The sequence below is a fragment of the Carettochelys insculpta genome, chromosome 11 (assembly GCF_033958435.1).
Source record: "Carettochelys insculpta isolate YL-2023 chromosome 11, ASM3395843v1, whole genome shotgun sequence".
Taxonomy (NCBI): Eukaryota; Metazoa; Chordata; order Testudines; family Carettochelyidae; genus Carettochelys; species Carettochelys insculpta.
The window spans coordinates 35,615,940-35,637,500 of NC_134147.1; the positions used below are offsets into that span (position 1 = coordinate 35,615,940).

The window sequence follows — 21,561 nt, forward strand, 5'->3', positions numbered from 1 at the left end:
AGGGGAGATGGGAGCGAAGCCGCGAGGATGAGCCTGGAGGAAGGCGCCGGCTACACTGAAGAAACCGCGACGTGCCAGCCGAGCGACGCGCGCCGCAAGCCGGGAGCGGATGGCCCGTCCCCGCCCAAGCCCGTGCTGGTGGGAAGGCGAAGAGGTCCCCGACGGCTGCCTACAGCGCAGGCGCGTGCCCGGCGACGCCGCGCTCCGAGCCGGACACAAGGGCAGCGAGCGGGGCGCTAGGGGTCGCTGTGCTTGGCGGTTCCTTCTCCTCCTCCCGCCCGGCGGCTTCCCAGGTTCCTCTCCGGGTAAACAGCGATGGCTGCCGAGGAAGGAGGCGGGGAGCCCGACAACAACATGGGGAACCACCTGCAGCTCCTACCCGGTAGTGGCCGCGGCCGCCGCCTCAGACCGGAGCCCGGCGGGGGATGGGTGTAGGAGGCCGGGCCCAGAGGGAGGCGGGCAGGGCCGGGGGCAGTGGGGATGACAGGGCGATGCAGCGGAGGGCTGCCACAGGGCGCCGGGAGCTCCAACGGGGGCAGGGGCCTGTCCTGCAGAGGGGGAGGGAGCAGCCTGTGGCCCGGCGGGGTGTGGGGCTGACGTGAGGAGCAGGGGGCGGGAATCTGGCCAAGGCGGACGCAGTTTGTGTTGGGCCTCTGGAATGTGTGTGCAGTTCATACGCGTGGGGCGGGAGTGGGGAGTGGTGCTGGCTGAGGGACTGCGGGATGGGGCAGCAAGGGGGAGATGCGGAGAGAGGTCCTGTGGGACTCCCTGTGCAGGTGTGGGAGAAGTAGGAAGGGAACCTGGGAGCACTGGCAGTGGAGGGGGGATTGCTGTGTAGTGGGCTCAGGGTAGTATACACATAACAGGGGCATGGTGTTAAGAGAGAGGCTTTCATTGGGGGACCAGGGTGGATCACATAGGGAAAGTAGGCGGGGGCAAGTGCTTTGGCAGGAGGTGAGGAGGGAGGCTGGGAAGGAATACGTGCTGTCCTAGGTAGGATGTGGTGGTTACCAATGATTATGTACTGCCATCCCTTAGCCTTCAGGGAGGACTCTGAGTCTGCCTGCAGGAGACTAGCTCTGGCAGTAGGATCTTCTTGGGCAGACCGAAGAGCAGCAGCAGCAGCTATTTTTTTTTTTTTTTTTACTTTTATTTTAGTTTTTGTATATTGAGGCAGCTTAGACAGAAGTGGGAGGCATTGACTGATTTCTTACTGCTCAGAAGAAACAGTGTTTTACGAGAGGCCCGGTTGGAGTTTGGCTTGCAAGAAGAAGTTGGGCTGGAAGAAAGTTCTAGAGAGAAACTTGTTGTAATACACATCCAAAGTGTATGGTCCAGGCCCGCACTGGCTGGGGTGGAGCTCAGTCGGGGGATGGGCTGGGCCCTGTGCTGTCCAGGGGAGGGGCTGGGGCTGGCACAGTGTGTGGAGGGGTCTATTTCGGGAGGTTGGGCCACCCCCCCCACTTCTGCTGGCCAGGGTCAGCAAAGTGTGTGCATGTGGGGTGGGGGGCGAAGAACACATGGTAGAACAGTGCCCAGACAAACACAGCAAAAATAATATTTATGATAAATGAAGCTGTAGTCTTGCAGCCTTCATATATCATTCAATTGTCTAGTATTGGCTTGCTCACAGTAGGGAATGTGCAGAAATTAAACGTCAGACAGACAGCATAGAAGACAAAATAACAGAATATTAAATATATGTTAGATGTTAGGAATGGAAAATTTATCTTTTAGACCAAGTCCATACCCATGTAAAAGGAGAGGCAGTTATTCAATATATAATTTGTGTAAATCATTGATAGGATTTCCAAGGTGCTGAGCACTGATTCACAGAATACCGTGGTACCTTTAATTGTAGCACAAGAGCTACGATATTAGTTTGAAGTCTAAGAGGAAATCTTTTTTTTTGTTCAGACTGCTAATACCTGAATTCCACTCATAAGCTGGGAAGCTACTGTGATCTGTGATTAAAGCAGTGGACTCGAGATCTAAAGTCAGTTCCTCCTGCCACAGACTTCCTGTGTGACTTTGGCTCGCTCACTTAAGCTAGGAATTCTAAAGCAGCCTAAGGGCGTGGTTACATGAGGAAATGTGCCTGCATATGGAAACCCCTATAATTGTACAGTTATAACTCTCTATGTGGACACCCTTACTTTGAAATGAGTACCTTTCTCCATATTAGTTTATGTTGGTATGAAAGTAGGATACATTAATCTAGAAAAAGACATTCCTATTCCAGAATAAGTGTCCATGGGGAGCCAGAAATATACGGTTATAATAGTAAATTTTTCATTGGCTATGTCTACACTGCAGGCTTCTGTCGACAGAGGTTTTGTTGACAGTGTGTAGCCAGACTGCAGATTTGTCAGCAAGGATCTGCTGGTCTGGAGCGTTCTGTTAGCGTTCTTGTAAACCTTGCTCCACAAGAAAGAAGGGCTGTCTTGACAGAGGGTGGGTTTTCTGACATTTGGCCCTGGGTGGATGGGCCAAATGTTGGAAAAGCCTCTCCTGACAGAACTGTCGTCAAAAGATATGTAAATGTGTTGTGTATTTGTGTATCTTTTGCCAACAGTTCTTGGCAATTGATACCTAGCCATTGACGGATAAGCCGGGGTCAACAGCCTTTCAGCAGAGTGCTAAAATTTGACCTTTTGAACTCTCTGCATGGTTGGAGTGCCAGTGATACTTTTTAAAGTCACTTATATTCCTACTTACTACAGTTTCATTGATAAATTAAGATGCAGAGCTTGGCTTCATATGACTTTGAGCAAGCTCCCTGCTGCATGGAGGAGGAGAGGCAGGGTTGAGCTCCCACCCCAGGTGGGAATGAAAATCTGCTTGTGTGTCACTCTTGGCACCTGTGCTTGGGGTTGGTGATCACTGGGATAAGCCCTGAGAATTCGGTGTGTGTTTGCCACTGAAATGCAATGAGGGGCTGCCTAACGCCATTGGATGCCTTTGAAAATGTCCACCTTAATCTTTTCCCAGTATTTCCTTTCCCCTACTGTAAAACCCTCACAAAGGCATAGAGAGTAAATTCATTAATATTTGTGAGTGATAAGATCACTCTGAATACATAGATTGGTGGCCTGCCTTCTACTAAGTAAATGCATGGTCTGTCATATCCTATGATTTGAATGTTATCTTGGGTGTTGACCTGACTTTACCATAGTTTTAATAGCCTAAAGGTCACATTTTACTTTCAACTAACTGTTTAGTTAGCACAAGTCAAGATGTGTTCTTTCTGCCTTTTCTTTTTCTTTTCTGAGTAAAATTTTGTAAAAAGTACAGCTGCTGGTGCTCTTTCATTGTTCACATTGTGATACTGCAGTAAAATGAGTCATCATTCCTCATAGGCTTCCAGGCTCATTCTGTCAGCACACAGCAGTTAATATATGTTTTGGCAACCCTGTGCAAAATTTACAGAGCACAGCTGATTTTTAATCTACAAATGTTGCTTTCTAATTTTTCTGTTTCAAACAAGCAAATAAAGCATATCCTCCTGTACTTCCTGAGTCTTTTAAAAGAAAAAAAAATAGTAATCCACAAAACCCTGTTACCTGGTGACATAACTGAATGAGAGTTCATTTAAACCAGAATTTAATTTTTATGTGGTAGGTGTCAGCTAGCAAAAATCTGTTGGGTGTGAGGTGGTTTTTTTTTTTGTTTTGTTTTAAAAAAAAGAGCCTAATGCTGACTTTAATATAATTGATGTTGCAATTTATATAGGACTTCTCCCTGGAGACAATGGAAGACAATTTAAATAGAAATTAAATATGTTTGAACAATAAGTGGGAAGGTGTCTGAGTTTTTACAGCTCCCAAATATTGTTAAGGCAATATAGAAAATATATTTAAGGGGTTGTGATACCTGGTCATTTTCCATTAGTATGTGTTCTGCACCTAGGACTGCGCCAGCTTGTTAAAATATTCATATGAGAGAAAGAAATGTGATATGTACGAAGTTCATAATACAGACAAATCAGATCATGTCTTCCTATGTGGAAAGTTATGTAAAATATATTAGTACAGCATTTTCAAATGTGATTGTTCAGTGAAACATATAGAAGACTATCCACAAAGCACTTGAAAAAGATTGCATCTAGGCATGCACATATGATGGGTTCAGAGAATTTCAGAAATGCTATGTTCAGTGTTTTGCAGTCTATTCAATATTTACCACATTTATTGCTAGAATCCTGCAAATCTATTTTAGAAAGCGTATGTGAAAGCTAAGCATGAATATATCATGTAGAGATAATTTTCATTCCTCTTCTGAAGAAAAAAGTATGAGCGTCCTACAGCTAAAAGAGAAATTTTATGTACTCAGTGCACTGTATACTGGATATAACTAACAGTAGACATTATATAGTCAGTGGCCATGCCTAAAATAATTACCAACTAGCATTTTATAGAGACGTGTATTACTTTGATTTTTCTAATCTGTAGTCTCTTATATTTAATACAATATTTAGAAGATATTTACAGATTTATTTAAATGCATTTTATATATAAGTAAAGCAGCTACAGGCTGAACCTCTCTAATCTGGTATCCTCAGGACTAACCAGTGCTGAACGAGAGAATTTGTCGGATCAGTGGAGGTCAATATAGTTTAGCTGCACTATCAACACTTTTGCTGCTTACAGGGCTCATAGAAGACATTTAGGAGTAAATTACAGCTAAATAGCAGCATAGACCACTGAGAGCCAGGACTGGTGTCTGTAAATAAATTTTATGGAACCATGGGAGACTTGGCTAGGCCTATGATAAATAAGTGGTCATCTGGCTAACTAAAATTCTACTGGCTTATGGATGTTGTTGGACTAGGAAGGTTCAACCTGTATTCTCAATACTGAATCACCAAATACTTTTCTTATATAAAAGATGTAGATTATTGAAGTAAAAGATTGAAAAGGACAATCCCTTAGAATCACAATATTTTTAGAAGGAACATGTATAATTACTGTAAAGCAAAAGATTACTGCTTTCCTCCAGTTTTACATATTATTAACTTTTGTATTTGACATCAGTTTCTAAATAATATTAATTGCTTTCCTTTGTAGTAATTTAGTTTCATTTGCTGATTTGCATGGGTGGTTTACACCACGATGGCTGTGTCTATACTGCAAAAATAATGTTGAAGTTGAGTGGCTACACACACCCTACTTCGAAGTAGGGCAACTACTGCATTCCTAGCAGTGGAGTAAGAACTTCGAAGTAAGGGAAAATGTGTGTGTAGACTCTCTGCTGCCTACTTCAGAGTAGTGCCTGATTTCAAAGTTAACTTCAAAGTTAGCTCCTAGTGTAGATGCACCTGATGAGAGGTTAACAACAACAAACAACACTTGGCTGGAAATATTATCTGGGAGGCTCAAATTGGAATAGTACCTCATATTTTTAACTGTTTTGTGTAGATGCTGTTACTGAATTTTATTACGCGATTGCCTAGACTTCAAACCACTATATAGTATAAAATATTTAACCTCTTGCTGGATGTCCTGGTGTTCTGGGTTCTTCCACTTCTTTTCCTTGCACATTGTGAGTATAAACTTGGAATTAAAGTGAAGTACTATTCCATACTACAGTTTGACATCTGTATTGGCTCATGTAATAATTTCTGCATCTTTTTCTGTTGGAGCCTTGAAAATGTATTACCAGCTCTTGACTGTGTCTGTGAAAATTTGATTCTGTGCAACAGCATGAAAACAGTTTTCAAGAAAGCAAAACACATTTGTTTTTCACCAGTTTATAAATATGAGGGCTGTTTGCCTATGGAAACATATACCCTAGGGTTGCTATCTATCCTTTTTTTCCCAATGCTTTGAGCTTTTGAGGTGGCTTAACACTGAAATTTCTTCATGACATTCTGTCTCCTGATTTCTAGCAGAGAGTGAGGAAGAGGATGACATTGAAATGGAAGTTGAAGATCAAGATAGTAAAGAAGGTGAAAAGCCAAATATTAATTTTGACACCAGTCTGCCAACATCACATGTGGTATGTGGTTTTTCTGTGTGCCTTCCACAGCATTGTGAGCATACTTATGAAGAGGTTTTGATCTATTTATATGTAAATGTACAAGCTTGGATTTAAATAAAGGTTCTAAATACATGCAGTGGCATTCATAGCATTATCAGATTGCTTGTACTATACTTTCAAATATCATCCTAGGAATCCCTCTTTTAGTAATAATAGAATGGACTAGAGGTCATAGGTATGTATAACTTAACTTAACTTGAACTTGTACAAGAAACAAATTATGGGTATTCAATTTAGCACAATTCTAGTTGGTGGTCTCCATTGTATACTTAGTGGACTGGGGATTTTATCCTAAGAGTAGTTGCAGTTGGCAACATTATTTTCTGCATAGCTTTGAACCACTACTTGAAGCCATCACCCTTTCGTATTATAAGGCGGTCTCCCAGAGTAAGGTTGGGGCATTTTGACAAAGCGCTAAGAATAAGTGTTCACCGCTGTAGCCTCTGGTGTGCCAGTTCTATATGAAAATAAGACTTCACATATCAAGTAAAAGTATGTCAACATCGCAGAATTAATTGAAACAAAATTAATTTAAATATATAATTCAAAGTTTTTACACACTGAAAAGACTCTAGGCATTAAAAATTTCAAACACTGTAAAAATTCAAGTTTTCATTGTCTGAATGGGCATCATCTCTAGATAACAATATGCAAGATTATTTTTCTTGTAAAGCCAGCAGAACAGCTACAAAAATATTTCTTTGATATTAAAGTGTTAGAGAATTCCTGCTCTCTTGTGCTCTTTAGGTACCATATCATGCATATGTTAGTTACTGAGTGTAGGGCTTTAGGCCTTCTTTAAGGGAAAAGGTGTTTTTAAAAACAAACATGTTAGTCAGTTGATTTTAAATGTTACTTTGCATTCTGTTGTTGACAGTGTTTAGTACCTTTGAGATATTATCTAATTGTGGATGACAAATAGGTTGGGGTTGATGAAAACTGGTGAGGTTTTTAAAGGTACTAAACCAGGTCTCCACTCACTGATGATTAAAGTCCTAGTCGCTAACACATATTTACAAATATTATTCCTATTCCTTCCACTTGTCTTACAGTGTTACTAAATGTACAGACATTTTTGTAATTTAAGTGCAGCTTGCAGGCCAGAGCCCCTTATGGAGCCAGGAATTGATTGGTGGTGGTTCTAGCTGCTATATCAGAGGTGGGCAAAATGTGGCCCACAGACGCTTCTGCCAGGCTCCCTGCCTGCCATATCTCTTCTCTGCACTCAGAGCAGCTCTCTGAATGCTGCCAGTCTGGGGGAAGAGGAGACAAGCTTTGCATTCAGAGTCAGCCACACATGGCCCCTGGAGCCAGTGGAGGGGCATGGAAGGCAGAGACCCTGGCCAGTTGGGCTGCTGGCCATGAATTTTCCAACTAAGTTGCTTCGACCCAGAACCTGCCTTTAGCACCCCAGCCCTCCCCTCCCCCAATCCATTGCTCCCCTCCTGCACTCATACCCCACGTAACCCAGAACCTCTGCACCCCTGTTCCTGCACCCATAATCCTTCCCAGATTTTGCACCCCAATCGCCTACCCTCTTTCACAACCCAAATCCCTGAACCTCCTCCTGTACTTCTGCCCCAAGTGACAACCCCCTTCCAAACCCTGCACTCCATCCTACGTTGTGCTTCCAGTTCACACACCCCTCCCAGATCATGTATCCTCTCCTCCACCCTAGTCTCCTGCTTCAGGTCACAACCTCTTCCTTTACCCAAGCTTCCTCCCAGATCCCACATCCCCTCCTGCACCACAGTTCCTTACCCTCAGTTCCCTTGTGCACCCCACCTCCATCCTAGACGTCACACCTGCTCCATCAATATCATGTAGAGTGTGCCCTCTGGCAATTTAGCACATTCTTGGATTGTCTCCCATTAAAAATTATTGTCCAACTCTGTGCTAAATCATTATCTGTTTTCCTAATATTACTTTTTCATGTAAGCAGTTGGCATAGTTACTACCGGGGTGTTACGTGAATTTAAATGGAAGATGGGTACACATGATTTTGAATGTATTAAGAGTCAGATTCTCAAAGAACCCCTGTATTGGCCCATTAGAACCATTTTTTTATAATCCTTATTCCTTCATATTTTTAGAAACTTTGCAATGCTATTATATTGTCATCTCCTCAGGTATACATTGGTATTGCTTTGTACCTACAAAGCACCAAAACTGTTTTGTTCTCAAAAGTAATATTATTTTTTTGTTTTACAGTATTTGGGTTCTGATATGGAAGAGTTTCATGGGAGAACAGTACATGATGACGACAGCTGTCAGATGATTCCAGTGTTGCCTCACGTGATAGTGATGTTGATTCCTGGACAAACCTTACCTCTTCAGCTTTTTCGTCCTCAAGAGGTTAGCATGGTGCGGAATTTAATTCAGAAAGACAGAACGTTTGCTGTTCTTGCGTACAGGTAAAATACTCAGTAGTTACTGATGCTACGATCTTTGTTTTATCACTGATTTCTTTGGGCAGAACAGATGGCTATAATACTTCTGAAGTATATTAAATAGAGTTGTGTGTTAGAAAACCAAGTTTTCCTAATTATGAAAAGATTTAATTTTTTTTTCATGACAGCACAAATATAATTCCCTGTAAAATAGGGAAAATACATTTTTATTTCTGTGTGAATATTTGACTTGAGTGCTCCTTTTTGCTTAAAATTAAAAGTCTCCAGGTCTGGAACATAAGGACACAAACCAGAGCTTAGCTTCTTGTTTTCTAGAACTTCTTATTTGCAGGTTGAACCTCTCCAATCCGGAACTCTCTCATCTGACAGCACCCATAATCCGACATGCTTTTAGTTAGCTGTATGACCATTTGTCATGGATGTGGCCAAGTTTCCCATGGTCTCATAAAATTTGTTTACAGCCACCAGTTCTGGCTTTCAGTGTTGTGTGTTGTTATTTAGCTTTAATTTATCCCTAAATGTCTCTTAAGAGCCCAGTAAACAGTAGAGGTGTCAGTAGTGTGCTAGACAACATTGATGTCCTGTGGTCCAGCAAATTCTCTTCTCCAGCATTGGTCAGTCCAGAGGGTGCCAGACTAGAGAGGTTCATCCTATATTTAAAAGAATTAATTTCTGTTTGTCTCTCTTTTCATCAACTTAAAACCATGTACTGTATAACTCATATGTAACAATTCAGATGCTCAAGATAGAGCCAAGACAAATGAGGAGATATGGGTACAGGGAAAGTATATATGTATATGAGAGACAGAAGCTTACTGTGACTGCCAAGAAATCAGGCTTTTCACACTGCTTTGATTCTGAGCTTCCTCTGGTCCTCCTTGCCCCCTCCCCCACTTATTGATAAGGAGCCAATTAAGTGTTTTTCCCTTGTTCCCCCACTTTTCCTATCAGTATGCCCGGATGGATGGTCCCCTTACTATGTGATCCACCTCCATTTAAGAGATGGAGTCATCGTGAGTCCTAGTTAAAGCAGTCAAAATGCAGTTACCTCTCCTTCCTTCCCTCTGTAAATCCCCCTGCACCTGCCAGCAAGATGTTCCACAAGGGAGTAGAAGTATAGTCTGCTTCCTGTTCAGTTGCTGATGTGGGGAGAAGCCACTGCAGCCCCTCAATATATGGAGGTCGTCTTGAACTTCAGGAGTCTTAGTTAGATCTTGGGAGTGTTAACCAAGTTTCCTCGCTTCAGAACCAAGTCCTTCTTTCTCTTCCACTTTGGGGTATAGCTGCTTATGCAAATTGTTCATCTTGGTTAGGAGTGTACAGATTTCCCCATCATCCAATAGAGGTATTACTAGATTATAGTGGGGGTAGGGGAGGCTGTTATTAAAATGAAACAGTTTTAAGTATTTGTTAGTATGTTCAAAATGTTAAACACTGAACTGATTTTGTTTTCTTATTATTATGATCCTTGCAGATGGGCCATGTGGTTTTGGGTTTGTTTTTTTTTTTTGAATCATTGGAAAAAGTTCAAAATAAAGATACTTTAATCTTTAAATGAAAAAATTGCTTCCCCTTTGTAATAATTCAGATAACTAAAGCGATTTTCTTCTTCAAAATTAGAAAAAGCAAAGCAAAGAAACAAAACAACTTTAGGTAAGACAAAGTGTGGATAATTTCAGCTCTAAAGGAGACTTTTTCAGAGAGTGATGAGTAAAGAATTGAGGTGGGAGGGTTAATAAAAGTTGAGTGAAACTTGTAATTTGCAGGGCAGATAATGTGAATCTTATACTCTTTTAGCAATGTTCGTGAAAGGGAAGCACATTTTGGAACAACAGCTGAAATATATGCCTACCGAGAAGAACAGGAGTTCGGAATTGAAACAGTCAAAGTGAAAGCAGTAGGAAGACAAAGATTCAAGGTGCTTGAAATAAGAACCCAGGCAGATGGGTAAGAAAATAGACAAGATATGCATCTTTGTATTCAGCAAAACTATTGACTTCCAGTCCTTTTTGTAACTGGTAAAATATATGACTTTGCTTTTCCCTTTGAAGAAACTTCAGTTCTGGGCAATTGTGCCTTTTAGAGTTACTGAACTGATTAGTCATCATGGATCAGGCTCTGTTATTAACATTGTTTGACCCTGCCTGTTTTAAGACCCTGTTTTCAGAAGACTAGATATTTACAAAACAAAATATTTCATCTGTTTCTGGAAATTAGGGTAAGGAAAAATGCATTGATTTGCTGTGTTAAAATTTTGGCAATTTTTTTTCCTTAATATAAGATTTACCCAATACTGCTTTGGAGCAGGGGCTTGAAACTTGGTGTTTGTGTCAGAAATATGCTTTTTGCACTGAAAACACTCAGATTTGGTAACATTATAAACCCTTGAGAAACTGCAACTCTCACTTGCTCAGTACAGATTTCTTAGATCATAGCTAAATTCCATCTTTGTTCATATCTACCTTATGCATATATGTTATGAGAGATATAGCATGTGATGATATACCTATCAACTGTTCTTTCCACAGGACACCTGCCTAGGATGACCATACCTATCCAGGGCAGATATGAAGCAGGGGGATGATGCTGGTGTCCCAGCTAAAAAGGGGCTGGATGGTCACCTTGTGAGTTAGGCTGTGGCTGCCCTGTGGGGACTGGCGCCTTGCTGGGTGGGAGGGGGTGTTCGCTGGCTGCAGCGGGCAGCAGCAACTCCCATCTTCCCCAAGCTGTGGGAAGCTGGGAATAGGACAACAGCCACTAGTCTGGCTCCCCCAGGCAGCAGGAAGCCAGGAGCCACGAGGCAGCTGTGCTGATCTGGCTCCCCTGAGCAGTGGGGAATATGGTGCTGGAGTAGCTCCCAGCTTCCCTCAGCTGCAGGAAGCCAGGATCAGGGCCAGCTATGCCGGTGTGGCTCTCTGCTCCCCCAAGCTTTAGGGTAGGCGGGAGCTAGGCTGCGGCCATGCTGGTTTAGCTCCAGGTTCCCCAAGTTATGGGGAGCCGGAGCCGGGCTAGCAGTGCCAGTGCGCTCAGAGCTTCCCACAGCTTGGGAGTCATGAGCCAGGCAGCAGCCATGCTGCTCGGGCTTGGGCTCCAGCTCCCCTGAGCAGCAGGGAGCCATGCAGCAGCCATGCTGCTCAGGCTCCAGCTCCCCTGAACTAATTTGAGAGACAGTGATCTGTTCTTTTTATTATGACCCATATGGTAAGCTACCTAATGATATGACATGATATGAGGTTGGTGACCTCATATCTGCTTATATGAAACAAAAAAATAGATGCTTCTAAATTGTACACTCAGTTGAGAATACGTGCAACTTTGTATTCCTGGTACTGTCACCCCTGTATTCCCTTTTCGCCTCCTGTTATGTTACACACTTTGGATCTTTTCTCTATTTAAAATGTAAGTACATTGGATAGAGACAGTATTTTTTTTCCACAGTTTGCTGCACTCTCTTCCCGAGGACTATGGGAGATACCACAATTCAAATAATATTTTCATTTAAAATCTTACATTTAGAAATTAGATTCCTCTCTGCTTACTTAAAACATAAACATCTGCGTTCATTGTTCAGTCCAGAAATATTCTTTTTTAAAAAAAGCATTAGAATATCAGTTAATTGAGGAAGGTCACTAATCATTCTGTTTTTTTACAGTAATCCTAAATAAAAGGTTAAATAACATGTTACCATTTACAAAGTCCAGTACTGCTGTGCCCTCTAATTGTTTTGCTTGTCCAGCACTGATCATTTGAATTTTGAAACAAGAAAGTTGTCTGAACACAAGATGGCAGTGCACCATTAACCACAGTAGCAATCACATCAGTTACAAAAATTGAGTATCTGGAGAGGGTGAAGTTACAGCTGTTTTATTCTACTGAGAGAATATTTTACTATGGCAATTACATTCTACATGTAATTTTGTTTTCCACAGCAAAATATGAATCAAGAAAATGTGAAATGTTAAGGAACTTGTGTTTTAGATTTCTAGAACTTAAGGGAGTAGCTACAAATTATTTAAAAACAAGATATAGTTTAATTTTTTAAAGATAGAATTGTCATTCTTCAGATCTTGTAATATAACCTCCAGCACATTCTTAGCTTTGTGGATAGTTGAGGAGGCAGTCTTCTGTTTGAAACTGTTCCTGGCATTTACAGCTTGTACAATGTACGTATCAATAATAACTGTAATGTATGCTGTTAGGCCCCTCCCTCCCTCCATATGAATGTCGAAGAACAGTTAAAAGTCAAAAATTATTTATCTTCAGTAAATATTAAAATATTACTTTACAATATGGTCAAGGCATCAGTAGCTTCTAAAAATATGCAGTGGGAAAATGCACATTAAATACACCAGTAAATGAAGCAGAAACGTAAGTCTGATGCTTTTCTTGTTTAATTAGAGCAATGTGTGGAATCACACTTGTAAGCTGACAAATTGCTTTTACTATTTTAATATTTTTAATGAATGATATTCTTAAGATAATAGAACATATAAAATACTACCCTACTAAACAGTACTCCTGGTAGGGTGTTATTACATTGGCCTTCTCTGATAGTACGTGGTGTAAATCTAAGTGCAATATTGAAAGATTTTCATCTCATCTCTGCTGATTTTAGCTAATCACAGAAAGTTTTGGGTTTAAAGAAAGCAAACTGCTTTTCAGATAACCTTCCTTTCTGAGAATTTAATATCTATATTAGCTGACTGTCAGTTTAATACCAAAAATAACACAAGGAGACAAAAATCTAAAAATATTATGCTGAGATGGTACAATGTTCTGCTGTGACTGTACTTTGAACCTGACTTTAGTTGTGATCACCACAGTTCTGAAACATACATACCCTGTGCCCTTGAAAATGTGGATGACACATATTTTGTATTTCATGATAAGGGAAGCTATTTTGGAAAAGAAGAAAGTAGCCATGTTGAAAGTTTTAGGTGATAGTTTCTACAATCCTGCATGAAAAGGGCTTCTAAAGGAATATTCATGAAGTTTAAAAAAAAAAAAGATTAAGAAATCTAACTGTTCTCGAACAGTGATGATTTATTCAGTATGTTTTGAAAATATGTTTTACACTCAGCACCAAATGGTACTTTTTGTTGTTTGTTTATTAAATGGAACAAAATTCGGTAGACCACACTTTCTGAACGTAGCGAAAATGTAAGGGGCCTAAGGTGTGTTTTGTTTGCTTTTGGATACATAAGTTCTGTGTTGTGTAATCACAACAGTAATTCAGTTTATACACGTGAGACTTTAAAAATGTCGTGAAATGGCTTCATGTTTGAAATTTAACAATACCGCATCAAAACAAAATAGCAGTCATGTAGCACTTTAACAAAATGATTTATTAGATGATGAGCTTTTGTGGGACAGACCCACTGCTTCAGATCTATAAAAATGCTGCATTAAGGTTCGTTGTATTGCATATATTTACGTAGAATCCAAACAGCTGTCCTTCTAAGATATGCATGCCTCTTTTTTTTTTTACTTTGTCAGAATCCAGCAGGCTAAAGTACAAATCCTTCCTGAGCGAGTGCTACCTTCAACTATGTCAGCAGTACAACTGGAATCTCTCAACAGATGCCACATATTTCCTTCTTCCAAACCTGCAGCATTGCGGGACCAACATATACATCAGTGGTGGCAGAAATATCAAAAGGTCAGAAGCTGTTTTTTAATTTTTGATGGCATTTCAGAAATCAATAAATTCTGTCTGTGTTTCTTTAAAGAAAAATGCACAAATTGGGAACATATATGTTAATATTCAGCTGTTGCACCAGATCGTGAGAGTTGTTCATCAGTGGATAGCTGTGTGGGCAGATAGATGCACATTACATATTACATTAGTTATGTCTTATTTTAATGATCTTGTTGCCTTTGAGGAAGTAATGTTGTATATGTATTTCTTGATGAATTGCTGAAAAAATGTAAGGATTGCCGACATGGGGAAATTCATTATGAGAACTGTATTACTACTATAGTTATTGTGCTGTAATTATGCTGGCATAACTCAGTATGGGCACATTTTTGGGGGCATAAAAGTACCTTTTTGTATCGCTTATGTGGCTAAGCCCACATGAAATCTGTTAATGTTAGTGTTGGTACTTAGCTTTTCTTTTTATGTTTAAGAATGTCAGGCTCTCAAGACATATTTACTGATGCGTTCTATCTTTTGGGGTGGTTGTTATCAGTCATGTAACTCGGGTCACCAGGGTTCCCCTCACACTCCAGCCTTGAGGGGGGTACCAAAGCTTGGAGTTTCCCCCAGAGCTGGATTAAATCTTCTGGGGTTCTGGGACCAGTAGATTTTGAGGGGGCACTGTATACTTGGATAGGGCCAAAATGAGGCGTTTGGTGTGTGGGAGGGGGCTTCTGGGGAGTGTAGTGTATTTGCATTATTTGGGCGGGTGGTAGAGTGCAGGTGTCGGCTGAGGTTGCCAGATCTGGGCAGGAAGTTAGATGCAGGAGGGTGCTAGAGCTGTGGGGGTGGGGGGCAGGCAGGGAAGGGGGGCACCTACATGGCTCAGTTCTTTGGGGGGCAGTGCAGGTGACTCTGTGCTGCCATATAGAGGCAGGCATTCCCCCACCCCCGGTATTCCCGGCCTTTGGGAGCAACAGGGTGGAGCCTGCAAGGCCAAAGCCATTTCCTCTCATAGCTAGGCAGAGCCCGTGGCCTGGATGATGATCATATCTTGTCTTGATATGGCCTGTGATGCTTAGGGCTCCTACTCAACAATGGGGAGTCGGTGTTGATGCCCCCCCCTCCCCCCCCCCAGCACACACCCATGTCTGGTGCCCCCTGAACTCTAGTACTTCAGGTGAATTGTAGACCAGTCAGGCCCTCTTTGATACCTGGAAAGTTTCTGAAACAAATTAGTGAGTAGTCAGTTTGTAAGCACCGAAACCGTAGTTGTACTAAATGAAATAACATGGGTTTGTCAAGAAAAATCATGTCAAACCAACCTACTTTCCTTGTTTGACAGGATTACTAATCTACTCAATGGGGGAAAGCAACACCTGTGATACATCTTAACTTTAGTAAGTGTTTAGACACAACAAGAAGTCCTGTGGCACCTTACAGACTAGCAGATATTTTGGAGTATAAGCTTTTGAGGGCAAGGGTCTTTGCCCACAAAAGCTTATGCTCCAAAGTGTGTGTTAGTCTGTAAGGTGTCACAGGACTTTCTTATTGTTTTTGAAGATACAGACTAACACAGCTACCTCTCTGATGCTTGCTTTGACACAGTCTCACATAATATTCAAGTGAGCAAACTGAATAAATGTTGTTTTTCTGGCCATTTCTTTTTTTCCCTTGAACTGGAGCGCTTTATCATTTACATAGTTTAATGTCATTAATTTAACACTGATAACTGAGGTTTGTAGAATGCTGAGAGTTAGGAATAGGGGCATAAGTTGATAGGATCTTTGTGAGAAATACGACTTCTTGATGTGCCCTGAGTTTAACTTTGACTTGAAAATTATGGGTCATCAGTGCCTCTGCCACTATTACTACTGCTTTGTTACTGTCTTGGTGCTGATGCCATGGCTTTGGTTTGGCTGTGGAAGAAAAGAGGGATGTGGTTACTGAATTGCAGTGGAATGTTTTAGAGTGCCATAATTTCCTGTATTTTTTCTGTGGCTGGGTAAATTAATCTGAAGAAAACATGTAGCAGCTGCCTTGAATCTTTTTTGTGACTTTTATTGATCTGTGGTAGCACTGAGAACATGCACCAAAGAAAGAGCATGAGGAGCATCTGCAAGTGGTCTTATTTCCTTCTGTGCATTGATATTTTGGTGAGAGGTCATCCGTGGATAACAGTGTTGATGGATCTCCGGTCCAAACAGCTAAACGTAGTGCCTTGCATGTTGATTAGTAACAAAGAGAAAGCCATGCTAGTGTATATATAGTGTATAGACTAGCACGGCTTTCTCTCTGTTACTAATCAACATGGATAACATTGTATTCCTGTAGTTATCCACAGGGAGGCGACTTCCTCATCATCAGACCCTCTGCCATCCTCACTGAATAGCAGATTTAGAAGTCTGTCTTCCATTTGCAGCTGTGCAGTTTAACAAAGTGCAAATTAGTGAGGTTCCATCATGCTTAATTTTTTGTACTTAAATACATAGTTTTCCCTCTGATGTTAGAAGTGATGCTCCTAGAATAATAGACAACAATCTCAGATGCTTGATGCGTGTACCTTATACTAAATAGTATAAAGGAAATTTTATGAAGCAGGTTCATGAATAGGTATGTCAAAAAACAGAAGTTTCTTAGCCTCTTTTTAATAAATCGACCGCATCATGTTTTAAAATCATCGAGGCCCCTGAGTGTTATTTCAAGACAGATTATAATAATTTGCCACATGCTGAGTAACACAAGAATACCGACTACCCACAAACGGATATTTGCTTAATGCCTTTTTGCTTAAATATAATCCTGTTTCACCCTCAGTACTGAAAAGAATCATAAGGCAGGATATAGCTGATGGCAAGTCCCTGCTCCCTGCATATGCTAATAAGGTTGTCCAGCACTTTTATCTAGTGGAAAAAAGGTGCTTTATGGCTAGAGTTCATCACCTGCAGAAAGTAATGCATCTACAGAAAATAACAATCCTGCCTTTCTGAAGACCAGACAAACCTCTGCAGGAATTGAAAGAAATCAGGTGTGTAGTGCTCCTCAGATTCCTTGCGCCTCCATTTGATAGTAAACCCTAAGAAGCTGAAATGTGCCCATTTTAAAGCAGGTTCATGCTGTAATTTCATATCTCTTCATATGTTGTCAATACAATACCCAAGTATGAAATTGTATACTAGGTGTTTCACTTCAATGCCTCATAACCTACCCAGGAAGTTATGTCTACCAGAGAACTACAGTATTTGTATTTAACATATTTGTTTTGTACAGACTCTGCATTTCTAGTGCTACTTCATTTTTCTCATATCCTTTTCATTCAGCAAAAATGCTTCATTTGCAGAAGAGAGAGTGTATAATTTTTGATTATATATTTTGAAGTTTATATGCAGAAAATTAATTTTAATGTAACATTAAGGTTACATATTTAAAATCAGGAGATATGAAACAAGGTTCATATAGGCCATGTCTACGCTAGCCAAAAACTTCGAAATGGCCATGCAGATGGCCATTTTGAAGTTTACTAATGAAGCACTGAAATACATATTTAGCGCCTCGTGAGCACGTGGGCGGCCGCGGCACTTCGAAATTGACGCGGCTTGTCCAGATGGGGCTCCTTTTCAAAAGGACCCCGGCTACTTCGAAGTCCCCTTATTCTTATGAGCAGATGAGAATAAGAGGACTTCGAAGTAGCCGGGGTCCTTTCGAAAAGGAGCCTTGTCTGGACGAGCCGCGCGGCGGCAAGCCGTGTCAATTTTGAAGTGCTGCGGCTGCTCGCATGCTAATGAGGCGCTGAATATGTATTTCAGCGCTTCATTAGTAAACTTCGAAATGGCCATTTGCATGGCCATTTTGAAGTTTTTGGCTAGTGTAGACATAGCCATAGAAACCTTTGTTTTGCTTATGTTTCATACAGTCTGTAAGTTATAGTAACTACTGAAAGAAAGCATAATTTATTTGCATTAGGGTTCATATTTATGCTGTGGTGCACTTAGCTTTTAGAATTTAATTCACTTAAATAAAAATGTAGGGAGACAGCGCCTTTGCACTTTAATAAGTTGTTGGTCTCAGCTGATTGGAATTTAAATTCAATTTCACTCGGTCCTCCAGATTATGCTCCACTGATGCATATTTTACCCCTTGTCTGTGCTTTAGTGTTACACCTCTGAAGCTCTGCCAGTGGTTGGAATCGAGGATAATCTACAGTGTAAACATTTCAAAAGTACCTATGCGTGTGTCTTCACAGCACCGTTAACTTGAATTGACTCAAGTGTTGCCCCTAACTTGTTTCCCATACACATTAAACACCTCTTAATTCAAGACAGACATTTTTGTAAGATGGATCTAGCTGGCCTGTCAGGGAAGTGTTGTAACATTCCAGTGGTACTGATGCTCAAGCTAGTAATGCAGTTAAACTGCAACAGCTCAAGTTACAGTAGCTAATCCAATCATTTTGTGCTGTTGCTACATGTTTGAATTGAATAACCGTTTGAGATTATCACAAAACAGCCTCAAATGGAATTATTTAATCAAAGATTTAATCAGAGATTAGTTCAACACCATCCAGAAAGAATTAGGTACATTACTCCTTTAGTGTAAGTTAAAGAGCTGGCCTTTTGTGTGTCTCTCCCTTCTGTCACTTGTGTGATTATGACAGGTTTCATTTCCCATACCCAATTCCCAGTATGTCTGTCTTTTTATGGAGTACAAGACAAAGAAATTCCTTTTGTGGACGGAAGAATATTTTCCCATGATGGATTTATGCCATCTGTTACATTTTAATGCTTTTTGTTTACCTCCTTACTTAGGGAATTTTCTTTATGGCATCTGTAGACTACATGATTAATAAGCAAAAAAAGGAATTCTAAACAAGCTGGTATTCCTCACACCTGGCAACTCCTCAAAACATCTTTTAACGGAGCCATGTTTTATAATTGCAGAAATCATCTCTAATAATAATTGGTCCTTACCAATCAAGCAGTCCTGTAGACTTTCTTGTTAGAGTGTATCACTTCCTGTGCATCTGTTTTCCCATAGAGTTGGATGAATTATAGGCTGATAATCAAAAGACATTTTTGAATGTAGATAACTCACAGAGTATGGACCGGTACTCATTTCTTACTAGTCAAATACTCTTCCCTAGCACCATAAAGAATTTGGGAAAACAGATTATAAATGAATTTAATAACCTTCAGAAGCTCAGACTTACAACACCACGTGAATGGACGTTGTTCATAACTCTGAACACAAAGTTATGATTGTTCTTTCCAAGCTTACAAGAGAACATTGGTTTAACATAGCATTGAAATATCACTATGGAGAAGAAAAAAGCTGTTTCTAACCTTTTTAATGTAAATGAAACAAGAACAACAGCAGTTTAGCTTGTGAAAACTTTTTAATTTTCCTCCTTTTTTTTTTCATTTTAACACACTGCTGCACACTGTATTTGCTTTTTGTGTCTGTCTGCTGTTGCCTGATTCTATTCTTCCAGTTATAAATGAGGTGTCTGGTTGATCAGTTTAACTCTGGTGTTCAGTAACTCTGAGGTTCTCTTGTACATTCTCATAAAATGTGTTTTAAGCAAAACTAATACATAGGTGATCTGGTCTGGTACCCAGCTGCGAGGCTGTCAGTTCTTAGTTAATGCCTGCAGCCTGGGCAAGAGCGATCATTTGGCCTGTCAGCATCACATGTGCTCCTCAGTATTAGCACTTTGCAATTTTGGCTGTCAAGCAATTACAGACCAGATACAAATCAGCGTTCCTGCTAATTTTTTATGTCCATGCGCAGAATGACTTATGTGTGATGATGTGGCCAAGGGTTTGGAGTGTGAGAGCGGGATCAAGGCTGCGGCAGAGGATTAGGCTGTGGCTGAAGATGAGGATCTTGGGGAGCAGAGGACTTTTCTCACTGCAGCAACTCAGGGCCCAGTGAGAGGCCAGGGGATGTGCACCTCTTCCCTGGTCACAACAGGTCTGTGGCAGGGATGGGTTGGGGCCAATGTGCCTTTCCTCCAGACACAGCCGATCCAAACTGGGGCTGAATTTAGGCTGGGACACGTCTCTGCCAGCTGCAGCAAATCCAGGGCAGGTCCATGTTGGGGTGACAGGGGAGACATATTTCCCTACCATGACAGATCTGGAGGTTTTGGGGGAGCCATCTCTCTCTGCTACAGTCCTGAGTGCCTGCACAGATCTTAGTAGCCAGCTGTTCAGCTTAGAGTGAATCAGTGTTCTTCCATTCCAAAGAAAGTGGTACTATCTTTATTTTGGTGAACTCAGTCTTCTGTTCCACTTACATAAGAAGTGTGACAGATGCATGTAACGTAAAATAGGGTGTTCACTGCAGCAGGTTCACATGTGGGAACACTGCAGTTCCCATTAGACAGAGTAACAGAGAGACATATATACCTTCTCAAGCTTGGAGCCATTCATTGGAAATCACAAGTATTCTTATTTCATCTCCAACACAAAGTTGTCCCTGTAATAATGGAAAACGTCGCTGCAATGATTTATGTAAAGAAGCAGGGAGTAAAGGAGCAGGGAGTTTCTTTCTACACATCATTGCAGGGAAGTAGTGACTTTGTGGGGATGTTGCATTTGCTCGTATAGTCCTTCTAGTTTCACATATGTTAGGGAGGAACAAGAATTGGCAGATCAGCTAAGTGAATTACAGTAGATACCCAGGAGCAGTTACTGTAAACATCAGTGATACAGGAAATCTCCATATGCTGGGAAGATCCCCACCTTTTTTCAACCAAATAGAATGCAAAAAGTCAAAAGCTTTGTTTGATAGCAGACACACACATTTTAGAAGCATTCCTCATGTCCTGGAGCCAGTCTTTCTTGTGCCTTTCCCCATATAAACAATATGCTGGATTAAAAGGAAAATTAAACTGGAGAAGGTGAAGATCACTTTAATTGCACTCATTTGTACCAGACAGCAATGGTTCACAGCAGCAGGCCGACAACCACTGCAGGTCCTGGGGCAAGGTGGGAGTGGGGCCCAGCTCTGCACCCCCGGAAGGGCTGGGGCCAAGTGTGGAAGGGATGTGACCCTACGGCAGTCAGCCCTTTGTGCTGCCTGTACCCCAGCACTGGGCCTTCCCTTACATCCACCGCCCTTCTCCCACCTCGTTCAGTCACACAGAGCTGCGGAGCAGCGCTGCTGTGGCACTTCAAAGGGGCCAGGAACTCCACCCACCGCTGCTGACAAAGTCGTGGTCCATTCTTCTGTCACATTAGCTTTTTATTCTCTCTCCATTCTGTTTATTCTCTCATGGATAATAAATTGATGTTTGAATGGTCCATCCTGTGGAGCGGTGTACATAACATTGGCATAAGTATTTGTGTGTTTGCTTCTCCTACCAACATAGGCCGTACTCCTCTTGGAGGTGATTTGTTTAGAGGATGTGAGAGCTGTCTTGCATTGCAATAGACTGTCTTCACCACATGCTGCAGTGGTGCAGCTGTACCA

General features: G+C 41.3%; 1 protein-coding gene across 2 annotated transcripts in view; it reads left to right on the plus strand.

The window, feature by feature from the left end:
* The first annotated feature begins 251 nt into the window (after nucleotides 1–251).
* The window catches only part of CRBN (cereblon), a 38,328-nt gene continuing 17,018 nt past the window's right edge, over nucleotides 252–21,561 (plus strand). The window contains exons 1-5 of one of the 2 annotated variants that reach the window (XM_075005535.1): nucleotides 252–382; nucleotides 5,888–5,997; nucleotides 8,251–8,453; nucleotides 10,248–10,397; nucleotides 13,947–14,109. In XM_075005535.1, coding sequence (XP_074861636.1) covers nucleotides 316–382; nucleotides 5,888–5,997; nucleotides 8,251–8,453; nucleotides 10,248–10,397; nucleotides 13,947–14,109 — 693 coding nt within the window. In that variant the 5' untranslated portion in view covers nucleotides 252–315. The remainder of the gene's footprint in view (nucleotides 383–5,887; nucleotides 5,998–8,250; nucleotides 8,454–10,247; nucleotides 10,398–13,946; nucleotides 14,110–21,561) is intronic. The other variant, XM_075005536.1, reaches the window with a different exon arrangement.